This window comes from Oxyura jamaicensis, chromosome 17 (assembly GCF_011077185.1).
Source record: "Oxyura jamaicensis isolate SHBP4307 breed ruddy duck chromosome 17, BPBGC_Ojam_1.0, whole genome shotgun sequence".
In the NCBI taxonomy this organism is placed as follows: Eukaryota; Metazoa; Chordata; class Aves; order Anseriformes; family Anatidae; genus Oxyura; species Oxyura jamaicensis.
Genome location: NC_048909.1, coordinates 10,095,941 through 10,112,337, shown reverse-complemented (window position 1 = coordinate 10,112,337; position 16,397 = coordinate 10,095,941). Strand labels below are relative to the sequence as shown.

Below are 16,397 nucleotides of genomic sequence, written 5' to 3'. Positions count from 1 at the left end.
ATCAAGTTATTATCAGGTGTTTTATTAAATTTGAGGGTTTGTCTCTAGGGAAATCCCCTGTCTTAATACAGCTATTGATACTGAGAAGTTTAAATAAGGTTATGCTCTTCGCTCTGTAAAGGTACAGCGCAGCAGAGTTTAACACTGGCCTTTCAGATGCAGTTATTTCGGGGCTATATGTGGAGGTGATTACATTGATCAGCATTTATAGTCCTCGCATGGTGAACTGAATGGTTTTGTATTATGCTCCTTGGCTGATTTCAGCTTATGAAAAGCCTATGCTTTGCTACAGAAAATCCCAATGTTGTGCTGAAGGGAAGGTGCAGATCCACCACCGAAGTTACAAAACCACTCATTGACAAGTTTGAGCACATTTGTTGCTTCTTTGGCAATATTAAAGAGAAGGTTTTAATTCCTGCTGTCTTGTCCTACTAGCACTTGATTTTGACAAGCTTCTGGCTTTGGTTAAGTGCATTGCAAGCCCTTTTTGTTGGAGCTTTTTAGACTCCTCTGAGTATAAGTGCGATTTTTAATTTTCTGAAACAGGAAGGAGCAAATCAGTTTGTCTGGTGCTTCCGGACTCCTAGAAGGAGCAAGACTCCTGGATTGCTTTAGAGTTTATCAGATGCAGCCATGAGAGTGACCTTTGGTTCCTGAAATGGAGAGGAAAGTACCTGGTTTGTCATGCGCTGCTTGGGCTTTTTGTGTGGAAAGCATTAAAAGTAATATTTTTCCATTTAAGTCAAAGAAAATTCTCATGGAATACTTAAACTTAAATGTCTGCAAAGTGTTTTTTAATAGTTGTTGGCTTTTTTTTGGTTGATTTCCACCCCCTCCTTTAAGTACACAGCAGCTTTATTTATAGACAGAGGAAAACTGAAGGTAATTATTTAGATGCCTAAGGCTCAACGTTGCCATTGTTTTAGAGTTTTATTTCCTTTCTTTTAAAGGAAACAATTCCCCCCATCCCACAAAATCTTAATTAAAAAATGAGTATGTTTTTGTTAATTTACCTCCTCAATAACTCTCATTTAGTACTGTAGGTATTTAGGTACTTGAATGTTTGTTTACAGTGTCAGTGGAAAATTTCCTTAATCACCATATTTTGCAGTCACACTTTTACTGATTTTGAATTTACAGAGCTAGATTTGAAAAGGACTTAGCTATGTGCAATTAGTCAAAAAAATAAATAAAATTCAATTGTGCTGTTAGTGGAAAAAGTGTTAAAATAAATACATAAATATTGTTCTCTTTCATAAGAGTGATTCATTTACTGTCGTTTAAGCAGGGAAACAAAGTCTGGCAATGTTTAAATTTGCTTAGGTTACTGATACCTTTAGTTATTTAGTCAAATGTTCTAATGATTGTTCTTTTGTGAGATATAGGTTATGCTTTTCTTCTGTATGTACTGTTACCAAAGGTTTAAACACTTAAAGAAGATTAGAGATCTCAGTTAATGGGAGCAGGATCAAAACTTTAGATTCACTTAACATTACAAGATCAGGATATGGTGGAGCTTTTGTCTTAATTTGCTGTTGTTTTTTTTTTAACCTCTGTATCGTCAATGTGGCTTAAATAGTTGTAAATTAGTCTGCAGTGGAGATACAAGGTTTAACCTAGAATTTAAAAAACAGATCTCGTTTTTGATTTAATACACAGCTCATACCTACTGGAAAAGCTGCCACTTATTATTATTTAAATTAATTTCTAAATACAAAAAGAACTTGAAATCTTCACTTAGCTAAAAGCTTCTAAATTTGCAAACAGGATATCAGAGTTAAGATAAACATTAGTAGAGGTCCTTGGAATAACTTTTTGCTGGAATAATCTCAACCAGCAACTCTGTGGTTTCAAAAATTTCAGTATGTACAGCATTAAAAATTCTGTCCACAAATTGCAGGTTAATTTTTCAACGTAGTAAGATAAATAAATAAAACAAGTGGTGACGGACAGGAATGTTGGCGTTACTTAAAAGGGTTGAGTTTTGTAATACCATGATGTTATACTGTCACTCATGTCCTTTATGCATAGGATTTAACTCTCCATATTTATATCTTCCTTTCTCCTCTCTTGAATGTGCTCCTATTTAGAAAGTTAGAAGCATGGCCCTGGAAGATGTAGTGATTCTTAACGTAGACACCAACACACTGGAAACCCCTTTTGATGACCTTCAGAGCCTTCCTAATGATGTGGTATGTATGAAACGATTTTATTCAACGATTCCATTACTTGAAAGTATACATACTTTTGACTTGTTCAGTTGTACATTTCGGCATCTCATTGTGTTACTTTCGTTATTTTAAGTAAATTGCTTTACCTCAGTTCTGTTGCGAAGTGTTAAATAATGTTTGAAAAATTGTAGGTGTATTTTGAAAAATTGTAGATGTATTTTTAGCCTCCTGATGAAAATTAGCTAATGCTCACCTAAGCTAGAAATGCTGCAGCAGTCCACTTTTGGATTAGAACAACCAAGATTTTGGTCATCTGAAGAGTTAATCTTTTCTGGGGGGAGAGCAGGGGACAGACGCAACAGATGTAAAACGCAGTGTATGGTACATCCGAACAGGAAAAAAGAAGGCAAAACTTATTTTTTCATGATTTTGAAATATTAACTTGAAATCATCGTTATCTCTTCAATTAGATGAAAAAGGAAAAAAAAAATAAAATTAGTTCTGTTTCTGAATTAAGTTTTTTTTCTGTCTTCTTCTAGATGAGCTTTAACAAACTTTGTACATTTTATATCCTGAATTATGGTTTTAAATGGACTATTTCATACACACTTCTAGCACTGCCCAGTATAAATACTTATGAACTTATTTTTTCTCATTCAAACTTGTTATTGGTAATTGATTTTTAATAACTTCATAGAAATGTTTTTTAAATGCTTGATGTATCCCTTTAATGGGAAATAAATACGTCCAGCTTGTTACTTCCCACAGTAATCATCTTCAATAAAGAGGCTGAAAGGGAAGAGCAGTAAAGTGAATAAGGGTGTAAGAGGATATTTTTAAGTCAGAGGGTGACTGTTTAGCAGAAAATGGCAGGGGAAAATCTGGGTTTCTTTTACTAGTTCAAAATATTGTGCTGACAGTTAGATCTATACCTTTTATGTGTAGTTGAGAAATAAAATTGATATGCAGGGAGCTCAATATAAGCTGGTCCATTTGACGAAAAATTCAAGTAATGGTGAATACCCAGTGCCTCCTACTGTGCCATCCCGTCATTTCTCTATGATCTGTGGTGTGATCCATTCTTCGAAAACAGTGAGCTGTAGATAAAAGGTCCATCTTGATTGTGAACATCTTGGCTTTAGTCAAGCATTTAGTCTATAAAAGTTACTTCCATGAATTTTTCTGGCTTTTTATAGTTTTTCATTTTGATTTCACTCCCAGCATCCAAATCTGCCAGCTGGTCATCACTCATGCCATTATCCACAACCCGGGAAATGACAGACTTGTAAATTTCATGGAATTATGTAAGAAATGTCTGGGTACAGTGAGTGCTGGGCCTCAAACATATATATGATTTGTCAACAATCAAGTATTATATTAGATTTTATGAGACTTCATTAAAGGAGCTGTTGTAGGCGCACTGTAGAACATCAGAAGAGACTTTACCAATAAACACAGAACTTCAAGCTTTGGAATGTAATAAATTTTAAGAGACTTCCTTCCTTTCATTATTTACTTTTACTTTACTTTTATAACAGTAAAGAGTTGTGTTTTATGAGTTCAAATTTCTTGATACAGTTTTCCACAGGTCTATTTAAAAGCTACATTTTATCTTGGAGGATGTTGGAGCATAGCAGAGGAAGTGCTGCCAGCAAATTCAATTAACTGGCATGGCTCACAAATAGCGTACATGGTGTATTTTTTTTCACAACTGCTATATAAATACAGCTGGGATTAATATTTGTTGTAACAAAGCCTAAACTTGAATCGTGTTGCTTTGTGTAATTAACGTTTGGGATCAGTGTTTATGTCTTATTTAGCTTTGTTTCATTATTTTAGTTACCTAGATAATGAAGTATTCTCCTCTAGGTCTTTTCCTTTCCTTCATACTGCTTAATATTTGGCTTTGACCACTAGAGAGCAGCTGCTCTTCTTTGCAAGAATTGAATTTCTGTCAGTTCTTTCATGCATCATGTGTTTGGAACTGTAAGTGGATCAAGTTGTTCATCTCAGCAGGGAGACTGTAAAGCCAATCCATTATACTTTTTTTTTTTTTTTTCTTATTTTTTACTTCCCTGAGAGGATGGGGAGTTTCTGGGAGTCTCTCTCCCCATGGGTCTCAGTCTAAATTAGATGTATTTATGATCTGAGAAACTAAAAATGTCTTCAACAGTTTCATGCTCATAAATGGCTGTTTTGTCAAACTATTCTGCCAGTTCTGCTACTTAATGTGAACAGTAAGTAATTCATGAACTGCTGAATATACACAAAATTTATTTTGCTAAATTAAATCTATCTATATTCAGCATTGAGGAAAAACATCTGTGTGATGCATTTGCCATTGGGTAATTAATCCATTAATCCAGTGGAAATATTTTAAAGTCCCTCTCTTTCCCACAGCCTTTTAAATGAAGTAAAACAGTGCCTTTAAGTCCTATGATTATTCTGGAGTTTGAAGTATTGGGTCATGTTCAACTTTCATGATAATGATGTTGCTACCTATACTGTTGATTCTCAGCAATCCAGAATAAGTATTTCATTACTCCTTCACTCCTAATATCCAAATGAACATGGGCTACAGTAACACGTTGTTCCAGTTAATGTTTGCGTCACAGGAGCTGGATAGTATTGAGAGAGTTCTAGCAGAATCAGATTAAGTCATTTCTTTGCCTTGATTTACCTTGGCAATACTAGCAGTCAGACTTCCTGAATTGTTCAGGTCAGGTACCTGAAAATCAAGGTGTTTACTACTGTTACTGATTAACTATTTGAAATGTGAAAAACTGTCCCTCCATCACCTTCTGCTTCTGATAGCTTGCTGAAAATCTGGCAGCCTGAGAGCACCCTGGGAAGTTACTTTCCTTTAAAATAGTCAATATTAAAAAAAGAGATTTATTAAGGACTGTGATTACAATAAGTGCATCTGCTGCTGACAAGTCTCCTACACCACCGTCTGTGTTGCAAGGAATAGCAAAGAGGGGGTAGTAATTTTTTTTTATGCAACCCTTATGGATTTATCATGTATTTCCAAATAAGTGTCATCTTCTAGGCTTAGTTGTAGTCAGAGCTTCATATTACAAGGAATAAAGCATAAGCTCACTCTGTCAACGTGTATTTTTTATTAAATGAAGGACTGATGCAGTGCCTAATATACGGTAGGCTGTGGCAAACAGATCTTACATATCTGATGGCTGTTTTAGTATTGCACATTTGTGTTAGTCAATGAATATTTTAGGCTGTCAGGAATTCAGTTTTGTCCATTCGTTAGAGAGTTACCACAAGCAGGAAGCCTATGTTACTGTTTTTCCACTTAGTGTGAAATTAACTGCTTTCAGGGGAGCAAGAAGTACTAAACTGCAACTCTGTAACAAAACCATTTTCTTAAAGGTGAATCCATTTTTATTTCTTACACTGTTTGCAATAGAATGTTTCTTGCTTTATTCATGTTGACAACTGAAAAGCCTTGGACCTAATTAAAAGAATTTCCACTAGCACCTTTACTGAACCATTTCATTATGCTGCATTGCACAGATTGCATTTTGAAACATGGTGATAGTTTAAATCTGACCTTTAAACCTGAACTGCCAGAAGTATAAAAATCTTCTTTAAAAACACTCTAAGGGTAGACTGTATGTATATGTGTCTGTTTGGCTAGAAATAGTCTTGATGTTGAGTGGTCACAGTCTTATTTTGGTAAAAGTACTACTCCTTCTTAAGACAGGAAAAAAAACATAATTCTAAAAAATCAGAATTCTGCTTAGGTAGTATAATTTCTTATGTATTAACTTAGAGTGAAAATGATATTTTTTTTCTCCAACTTACTATTTTTTTAAGAATAACAATACGTTGTTGTTAACATTGATTAAAAAAAAAAGACTAATATCCCTATTGCAATAAACTTGATTGAAAGAGTAAATGTGTGTATATATAAAACAGACATCATATAGTGTTAGATTTAGTCTTAGAAGAGAACAAATGATCTGAAAGCCTAAGGAATTAGCAAAAAAACTATCACTATTCTACTTCTGTAGAGTAGAAGGCTCTAAGTAGCCTTCTGAACTTTTAGTTTGTTGTACAACTGAGAACAGTCTTTTTTTTTCTATATAGATGGCAAGTTCTTCACATGAATTGTTAAAGAAAATCACTGAAAAGGGTTTGGGATGGATTTGGAAGTTACTCAGAGATAGAGATACTTCATTGCATTTTTAAGAACTACCTTTAAATGGTTTGCTGAAGCTAATACAGGAAATAAAGGTATATGTCATCCCTACAGCTATCATCAGACCCCTTCAAACATGGAAGTTAACAAACTTCAAACATGTTGAAAATCTGATTAAGCTGTTACGTTTTGAGAATAACAATGCTTCTTGAGAGATACTATCTCACTAATAGCAGTGAGCTTGATTTTGGGACATGGAAGACCTTCCAATAAATCTGTTTATCTATAAATAATAAATCTGTTTATCTGTAATAAATCTGTATTATGTCAGCTTGTGCTTATAGGCTCGTTAATGCATGGATCATTGGCATAAGCCACAGCATTCAGATTTATAAACAATACTGGACATGTTCTTGATTATTTCTGTTATACTAAATAGTTGTAATGAAAATCTTTCTACAACAGAAGATGGAGAAAAAAGTGAAAGCAAATCTCTTTTGAAGTGTTTTAGTAAACACAACCAGAAATACCCAGATTTATGTATTTTAAACCTATACAGCAAGATGAGGAGTCACTTTAGTACCCTCCACAAATCTAAGACTACTGAAGGAGCAAGTAAGGGATGTACTTACAGGAGGGGTAAAACTGAAGCACTTGAGCAGTTGTTCAGTAAAACTCAGGTCATTGGAGCAGAATCTCCTGACTTTGTAAATATAAATACTCCTATGATGTTTCTTTTGTAGTGTGAAGTATATAGAGCTGGCCTGATGGAGTTTTTCAGAAAAAGATTTGAGTTAGAAGGAAGATTTGCTGGTTATTGATATAATTATTTCTGCTAAATTCATAATATGGGTATTTGTGGAGTCGTATTCTTCTGCAAATCAAGATGACTAGGTGTTTCCTGGTTTTCGTCTTTCCTTTTGAATTTTTTACTCCTTCCTGCCTTTTTCATAAGGTATCCCATCACTCTTGAGCTTTCCACATTATGCAGTCATGTCCTCTAAAAGAAACAGGTGAATTTATTTCAAGAACGAATGTCCAGCTTGCTTTTTCTGTATTGCTGTGTGTTCTGTACGATCTGTCTTGAAAATTTATCTTGTTCTGGCTCTGTCTCCCATACTAAAAAATTGCTGCTGACATAACTATTTGTTAATGATTTAACAAACCCATAACTGCTGCAGCACAGACACAGCAAGCTGGATGTTAAGTCTTTGAAAGGTTTTTCATCTCTTTTCACAGCTTGTGTTTGGAAAAGAAAAATGCTGTCACTAACAATAATATATAGATACACAACCTTACTTCAGTAGTTACTGAGCTGTAAGTATTAGAAACGAGATACCAAACCACAAACCTTCTTGCATGCATGAGAAATTCTGAAGTGCAGAGAACAGTATTGGATAACCCTTAAAACTTTAGCCTTTGGCATACATAGAAAGCAAAGAATATTCAGGTAACCTGGATCATGGTAATTTTAACTTTGTCTGCATAGAAATGAATTTGTGTAATCTCTGCCAAGGTTTGATTGGTAAGTGTCTTTGTGTAAAAGGTAATGGGGCAGCTGTGTTCACCTGAAGTGCACCTCAGAGTCCTGAGGTAATTAAACAGCTCCACTATGGGAGTGAACGGGCTATGAAGGTTGAGAAGAGTCATGCAACACACAGGTGGTTCAGATCTTTGGAGACACATGTTGACTGTTTTGAAGGACAGAATATCATTGTAAATTTGGGACTTTTTAAAAACTGTAGGCTTTGTTTGCTGCTCTGGGTGTCTGTGGTGAGGGGTTGGCTGCGGGGCCTCTCTGAGGAGGGGCCGCGGCTGCCCTGTGCTGGACGCAGCCGGTTCCAGCCGGCTCCACAGCAGCCCCGCAGCTGAGCCCGTTAGCAGGGGCCGTTAGCAAGGCCGGTGGTGCTCTGGGAAAGCGTATTTAAGAAAGGGCAAAACCCTTACTACTAGTGAGTAAAAGTGTGAGGAGGAAGGGGTGTAAGAAGGGCTGTTATGGACTGACTGAACTCCAGTGCCATGTGAGGAAGTAGAGGAGTGGGGAAGGAGCGGAGTTGAGCCTGAGGAAGAGGCTAAATTATATCATATTTTGCCATTTTTGCCAGTGATGGTGATTGGTAAGTGATCTTCCTGTTTCTGTGTCAACCCACAAGCTTTTTGTCGTGTTTTCTCCCTCCAGTCCTGTTGAGGTGGGGAGTGAGAGAGCGGCTGGGTGGGCGGCTGGATGCAGGCCAAGGGAACTTGCCAAAGGCATAAATAAAACTCATTTTGTTATTTTGCATTAAGTCACTAAAATAAAAGGGAATATACCCCTAAAATACATGTATATGTTTGTGGTAAGCAAATTTTTCAGACCTACGGAGTTTGTGCTGTAAATAGCTGAGCTTTGGTGGTGATGGAAGGCCTGACTAGTTAGAAGAGTTTCTGTGCCAGCTCTCTGAGGTGCATGGACAATATTTGTAGAATTCTATTTGCAAGAGAAGGGTTGTTTTTCACTATTAAATTTAATTTTGATGTCATTAGAAAAAAGATAGTAAATCCTTATTAGTCTGAAGTTTTAATTAATTTAGCTAAAATTCTTTCCTTCAATTTCCTTCAATTCTTCGAGAATGGCACAGAATTCATGGACCACCTTTAAAATAGTACCTACCAGCATGTTAGTGGCCTGTTTTAAGTAGGAGAGAAGGTTGAAACGAAGCTTTTATCTTCCTATTGGTTTTTGGATAGAATCCATCATATCTTAGCTGAGACAGTAATGATTTTAGAACAGAAAAATTCAGCTCTGAATTCAGTGTCTTTTTGTTACAATTGCTGCTGTGGTGAGTGCTTTTTCTATTAGCTGTGTCCCAAAGTGTTATGCTTTGTGATATGAGAGTAATCTAAACTGGTTATGTGATTTCAGGTTTCTACACTGAAGAGCAGATTGAAGAAAGTCTCTACAACCACTGGAGATGGTGTTGCAAGAGCATTTCTAAAAGCACAAGCATCTTTCTTCGGGAGCTACAGAAACGCGCTGAAAATAGAACCTGTAAGTAAGAAATTAGTAAGCATCTATAGCAGGAGAGGGGGAAACTAACAGGAATTCATGTTGTATAATCCACTTACTAAGATTAATATTGTGGCTGTCTGGATAACCATTACTGAAAACTGTGTTCAAGCCTCCAAAAAAGAAAGGAGAAAAACTCTTACGGAGGGGGACAGATGTTGCTTCTTTTAGAAAAAGAATTAAATTAGAAGAAAGTTGATAAAACTGAATTAATGATTACAAGAGGCTAATGTAGAGTTCACATTTTTCTCACTGCAATACCTGGGTATTCATTGTATTGTTTTTAGAGGTAATAAAAGATCTATTTATTTGTATGCAATATATGCTTAAATTTGAAACATGAAAGTCTGTGGAATCTTGGGGTTTAAGGACATAAAATAGTAAAGAAACTGTGCTTTTACAGAAATATAAGGATTATCTGCAGTCATAACCAATGATGATAAATCACTGTTGGGAAAATTCAATCTTATGCTTCTAGTTCAAAGTTAATCCCTAGTTAGCAACGATTCAGTGCCATCTGAGTGGGGGAAAATTTTTTCAGTGCTTGATCCTAGCTTGATTGCTTCTAGTGAGGCATGTGCTCCAGGCTTACTTCATGGATTTCAGTACAAGTCAGTCCATCCAAATTCATATATTTCCACATGCTTTGTAACATTCCAATTTGGCTACAGTATATGTAGGAGGTTCCTAGTGAAGTGTGTGCATTAGCTGGTAGAGAAAGACAAGGTAAATGGTATGATGAACATGCATGAGATATGTCCCAGGAGGGGGAATAAAAAATACTAACTGTAGAGTGATGCATGGAGTATTTTTAGAATTTTCCAGGTATATTTTGTTACCCTCCCTACTCCTAAATCAAGGGAAACCAATGCAATACAAACCAATGATTGAGCCAAATACAGTGATAAATCCCAGTCTGCTGTTCACAGGCTTAATTGAACCACTGTTGCTTAGACCAGTGTCTGCTTCAGGAAATCTCTGTAGAGGGAAAAGCATACTCTTACCTTAATATTGTCATCTCATCTGAAAACTTCTGGAGGCAGAAGAGAAACTTGAATGCCATTGGGAGTTGCTAAGATGAGTTCTGAGTGTAAGTGGGGAGGCTAAATGAATGGAGGAAAAATGAGGGCTTACTGTTTGAGAAAAGGTGTATTTTGCGTTCTGCTTTTCTGTGAAGATTACTTGTCTACATGCCAGATCTCTTTATTTTAATAATTTTAATCATTTTTCATTATTCATTTTTAATCATTATGTTAAAAGAAATGAAATTGGACTTCTGACGTAGTTTTTTGGTGTTTTTTGTTTGTTTGAGAATGTTTCCATAACTGAAGTCTCTTCATTGTTACAGTTTGTTTTACATGTTAAAAGGAAAAAGTAGTTCAGTCTGAATTTTAAACAGTCCATATCACTACTAAATAAGCATTATTCCAAGAAGTTATATTCAGGGTTCAATGTGGCTTTTGAAGCCAGTGTGAATCCTTCCACTTCTTACTGGGGGGATGTGCATATAGTGTGTGTGGAAAAAATAAATTGCATTGGCTTGTGTGCACATAGTTGAGTATAAGTATTTTGCTTTTGAAGTATTTAAGGTGAAATAATGGCAGACATTTAAATCGTTGTCCACATATATAACAGATGTCAGGGAGACTTCCCATCCTTCACACAGGCCTTCTTGTGCTCTGATGCTCCTCCCAGTAGTTGCCAGGCAACTCTGGGAATATTGGTATATGCTTTGCCTGGATATGTGTGAGATTAACTAGCTAAGGGATTTATGAAGAAAAATAAAAATTTAAATTGCTTTTCTGGAAATACCATCTGGTATTTTGAAGACTGAATGTTAAAGATGAACATTCAAAATCAGTTGACAATGGCACTTCTCTAGAAATTGCAGCTAACCTGAGGAAGCAGAGGTTGTTTAGTTCGCTGATGATTCCATCAAAGAACACGTGTAAATGTTATGTAAATATGATTGCACATATGTATCATAAAATCTCATTTTAAGAATCAGGAAGTGGAAAATTTCAAAGCTTTATTTCAAGTCATGTTATAAATTAAAAGTCTAATTTCTGATTATAAATTTCAATATAAAGATTTATATAAAGGTAATTTGCAAAACATGACAAGTGTTTCATGTACTGAACATGTCAGGATTAAATAACCTTCATTCCAGTTCCATCACAGATATTCTGTAAGATATTGGGTGGGTCACACAACTGCCATACACTTCTCTTCCATTTGAGAGTATGTCAAAAATGAATGCAGTTAGTAAGAGACTAATGTTACTGTTGGGAACATCACATCTAAAAGTTAGTTCAAAACCCTTGGAAAACCTACTCTGAAGAAGGTGCAGCAAAACTCCAAACAATAGTATGTAATGATCAAAACGATTAGAAAACGTGCTTGCTGATTTCACAAAAGAAAATGCAATAATTCCAAAGCATCGTAACTGACAATTAGTAATGCATCCTGGAACTTAAAGCACTGTTTTCTGGTGTGCTGTACTCCGGATGCTGCACTTGCAGAATACTTGCAGTATTCTCTGCTCTCACATAGTGTGATTTTCTGCATAGTAGTTATGTTTGTTGTTACTTCTTGTCATCTGACCAGCTCAGATTACTATTACTGTGTGTGTGGTAATACACTAACAGGTGTTCAAACAAGTTATAATACGCAATTGTGATTGTTTCATACAAAATGATAGGAGTTTCTTGTTCAATAGTGGAGGAATACTAAGGTGTGTACCGGTTGATATACATTAATGCATCAGAGTCTACAAATACCACATCGGATGTCATCATTTACTTTGGAAAAAATAATGGAAAAAATGTTTTTGAAACTTACAGAATCAGCAGTTGCAAATAAAATCTTTTTGATATGTCTGAGACAAATAGAAAAGCAAATAGAAGATGGAGCTTGGAAGAAAAGAACATACCATATTTTCAAATATTTCCATAGTGATTTTTTTTTTCTCTTGTTGCCTTCACATCTTGTTGTAAATATGGGGCATAAGCAATGCTGCACATGATGTAGTTTGCTGCATTTGATGTTCTGTAACTCAAGAAATCTGACTGTTGCTTTAAAATTATTGATAATTAGGAAATAAATTCAAAGCAGCAGCAGCTTTGCCTCCTTTCATAGTTTTCATAAGGCAATTTAATTATGTAGACTATTTCATCTGGTGTGAGTTGACTTTCCAGAATAAATGGTGTGAAGTTATTTTTCATTATTCTGTGTAGGCCCAGAATGTGTCACAGAGCAGACTTTAAATTCATATTATATTTAAGCATATTAGGAAGTCTTACTCTCTTTGGAAGCTTCTAATCCAAAGATAATAAGATAACATACTGAATTTTCAAACCAGTACACTGACAAGGAAGGAGTTGCTGCTACTGTAAACTTCCTGAGGACTTCAGTAGCTAGAGTTTTTGCATGGAAACACATATCCAGCTAATAGAAACTGCAACTGTAGTAAGCAATATTTATATAACAAAATAACTGATTCATTTGTGTTTCCTACTGTGCACAGGTGTTTCTGCAAATTGCTTCAAAGCAGATTGGAATTATGGAAGTGAATCTAGTACATGTGGTGTGCTTATGGCCTCCAGAACCTGTTGCTATTAAGTACAATAAAACACATGAGAAGCAGTGTGTTTATTTTGGCTGTATTGATGCCGATTGTTAATTTTAAGAATGTTGCTTAAATCTTTAGCAGTGACACACCATTGTGAGCATTTTCTTCACTTGAATATTTTTTTAATTCCTAATTTTTTGCTGTTTGTGAAAGGAATGTCTTTATCAGTTTTAAGTATTTAGTTCACAAAATCAGCTCATCTTCAATAGAAATATCTGTATAGTTACTGTCTGCATGTAAAGGTGGTTTGCAGTACTTTCGAGTTGTGTATATTGGTAACTGGGGAGGAAAAATGAGACCTGTGAACTGCATCCAAGTTGTTGGCTGTGCACTTTCTTATGCTGACACCTAGTGGTTAGAGACAGCGTTTCATTGGTTTTCTTTCACAATCTTTGTTAAGAAACATCCTAACATCTGTGATAAAGGTAATCTCACTCCGTAGATTCACTACAAGCAGCAGCATGTAGGCTACGATAGAATACCATCAACTGGATTGCGGTATGTCATGCCAGTGTGTAGGCAACGTAAGCCACATTAGATTCTTTTCTTCACCCAGCGTAGTTTAACAGCAGACTCCAAGCTTGACATACAGTCTTCTCCAATGACAAGCCTTGTTGTCTGTTCCTCGGATATGTGGTCACTCCTGTGAACTTTGCAACAGGCATTATGTGTGAGGAATACAACTCTTTTTTTTTTTTCTTTTTTTGTCCTGACAGATAGGAAATACTTGTTTACTTGCACTTACAGAATCTGTACTATCTGAACAGGTATTTCAGTTTCCATGTCTTGGTTCCTTTTGTCTGTATTTCATTGCTATAAATACACTGTAAAGTGAAATTTTCTGTCCTTTCCTTTTGCAGTGCTGCTACTTTTTAATGGATAAGGGGGCCTAATTTTAACATTAATAATCCAAGCAGATAGCAGCAGCTAAGTGTTCCTGCAGATAGCTTTCAACTTTGCTGTCTTGAGTTGATAACTCCTTATTACCTGCAGACACTGCAGAATATTAGGTATCTTTTTCATGACTCGGTATACGTGATATACTGAAGTGAGAGGTATATGCAATGTGAAATAAAGTAAATTGTTTTATTTCTGATACACAACTGAAAAGGCATATCTATGTGAAAGATTTTGGTGTGCGTTTGGACTTGAATCATGATGCTGTTGTTTGTTTTTAAAGGGCTGATCTGGTTGATTATGGCTTTATTAATCTAGCCATTAGGGTGATGAACTCTGCATTCTTTGTGAAGAGATTTCTTGCTTGTATTGTCATATTGCCCGAAGCTACACCTTTCTCTCATTTATATAATCCATATAAATCTGATTTTGCTGGATTGTGAATATGCTAGTTATTCCTAATTTCCATATCTTATACTGGATTTATTCAGTGGCAACACCTGTGCATACTCCCAGTATGTGCCAGTCTCGTAATTTGTGGCAATGTCTCTGAGGGGGTGAAATAATTAATATAGTTGCCATACTTGTAGTGAGAACTGTATTCGTTATTATTTGGCTCACACCCTTCTTTCGAAGTCTGCCCGATGAAATCCTTTATTTCTTTGCTTTCCCTGAGAGGCCCTTCTCTCTGTTGGCAAATGAATCGGAATGAAGTAAGAACGGTGTTAATTATCAAGCTCTGTTTCTAAACAAAGTAAATTTAAAAGGAGTGGGGAGTAAGATGGTAAATCGAGCTGTGATTGTATTAAAAGTGTAATTAATTTTTCATGTGGATATTATGAAATTAATGTATGAATGAAAAATATATAGAAAAATGTTTTTAGTATCTTATTAATATCCTATTGAGGTGTGTGTGTGTGCACACACTTTTGTATTGAATATTTGCTTTCGGTCGGAGAAAGCATGGCCAGTAACTTTAACTTTTGCAGATTCCTCAAATACTGTTGTTCTATTTTGTGATGTCTCCAAGAAGAATGAAATTATATGCCCCCCTGTACTGAACTAAGGAAATATGTTGTTGTAGTTTGAAACATCCATTGTTGTTTCAGTTACATTTAAAACATATGGAATAGTAGTTGGGAACTTACTGAAGCGTTAAGATGCTAATAATGAAACAGAATTGTTAGAAGAAACTAGTGGTGTTACAGTGATTCTGCCAGTGGATGATATTTCTAGTATAAGACTGTAGTATTAGTCTGTATAACCTGCAGCTTTCACATTGAAAGAGAATTGTAAATAGAAATCAGTACAAACTTGAATGCATTGGGAATTACTCACAATAAGTGAATCTTTTCCATGAAGCGAATCTTTTTCATGCATTTCCATTAATTTCTTTTATGCCTTCATGATTAGTTTCTCAATCTTATTCAGGTTTATCAGCCTGAACAACCATTTGCTGCATAACTGGATAATTTCTGATTAACTTCAATTACTCTGTTTTGAATTGGTTTAAATTTAACTTAAATATTCTTTAGAGGTCCACCTCAGATTAAGCAGAAAATTTCAGAGGACAGAGTCAATGTGCTTTTCTGCTTCCATGGTTTTTCCAGACTTTCTGAGGTGAAGTTAATTGGTTGTTTATGAAGTAGACAACAGTGTGGTTTAGACATCATGAAACACTGCAGTCGTTGTAGAGTTGTTCTTTGTATAGGTTCTTGCTGGGGTACTGTACAGGGTACTGTAGCTAACTAATGAAAGCACCGATGTTCCTCTGTGCAGCAGTTCTTTGTCTTGGTATATTTGCTGGACAAGAACTGCATGTGCTTCCCAGGAAAGACATTGTTCTTTTACCTCTGTTTAAACTCTTGACCGAGGAAGATGTTCTAGAGTGTGGTCTTCTGCAGAATGCTCTATGGAGTGTGCTAAGTGTGGATGATAACTTGTTTCTGTCAAATTCATTAGAGATTTCAAGATCTTGGACAATGTAGTGTATATGTATCATCTTTGCATTGATAGGAAAGAAACTGAAGTGGTATATCCAAATTAGCTATGAAGTCTGCAGAAGCACAATTGCAGCGAGTGGTAACACTTTCACAGTTCTGCCCCTTTCTTGCAGAATCAGTGCTGTTACCCAGGTGCTATGCAGAGATTAGTTCCATAGTTATTTGTGTGTCCCCCAGCAGTGGGAGCCTCAAAGTGCTCTAAGAGGATAGTTTACTCAGCTGTTTTGGCTTTTTATACCGGTTAGGATTTAAGCTTCAGGGATTCGTAAGTAGTATGGTGATACCAGTAACACAAATCGATGTTTTTCAGGAAGTCATTAAAGCAGCAGTTGATGGCCTGACGTAAGGTCAGTGTATTATTTTATATCGGTCCCTTGCTCAGCCTAGCACTATCAATTCCTTTAACAATGCCAGTGCCATGAGATCTGAGTGGGACAGAGGTCAGAAAAGAAGCAATGTCATGTGGTGCAGAGTAAAGAAGCAAGTGGTA

General features: G+C 35.8%; 1 protein-coding gene across 7 annotated transcripts in view; it reads left to right on the top strand.

The window, feature by feature from the left end:
- Positions 1 to 16,397, top strand: part of DENND1A (DENN domain containing 1A) — a 191,094-nt gene that overhangs the window by 108,717 nt on the left and 65,980 nt on the right. For all 7 annotated transcript variants that reach the window (XR_004754946.1, XM_035341489.1, XM_035341487.1 and 4 more), the window contains 2 exons: positions 2,091 to 2,192; positions 9,233 to 9,358. Coding sequence is in view for 6 of the 7 variants with exons in the window: in XM_035341489.1 (XP_035197380.1) it covers positions 2,091 to 2,192; positions 9,233 to 9,358 (228 nt within the window). In the remaining variant the exon portion in view is untranslated. The remainder of the gene's footprint in view (positions 1 to 2,090; positions 2,193 to 9,232; positions 9,359 to 16,397) is intronic.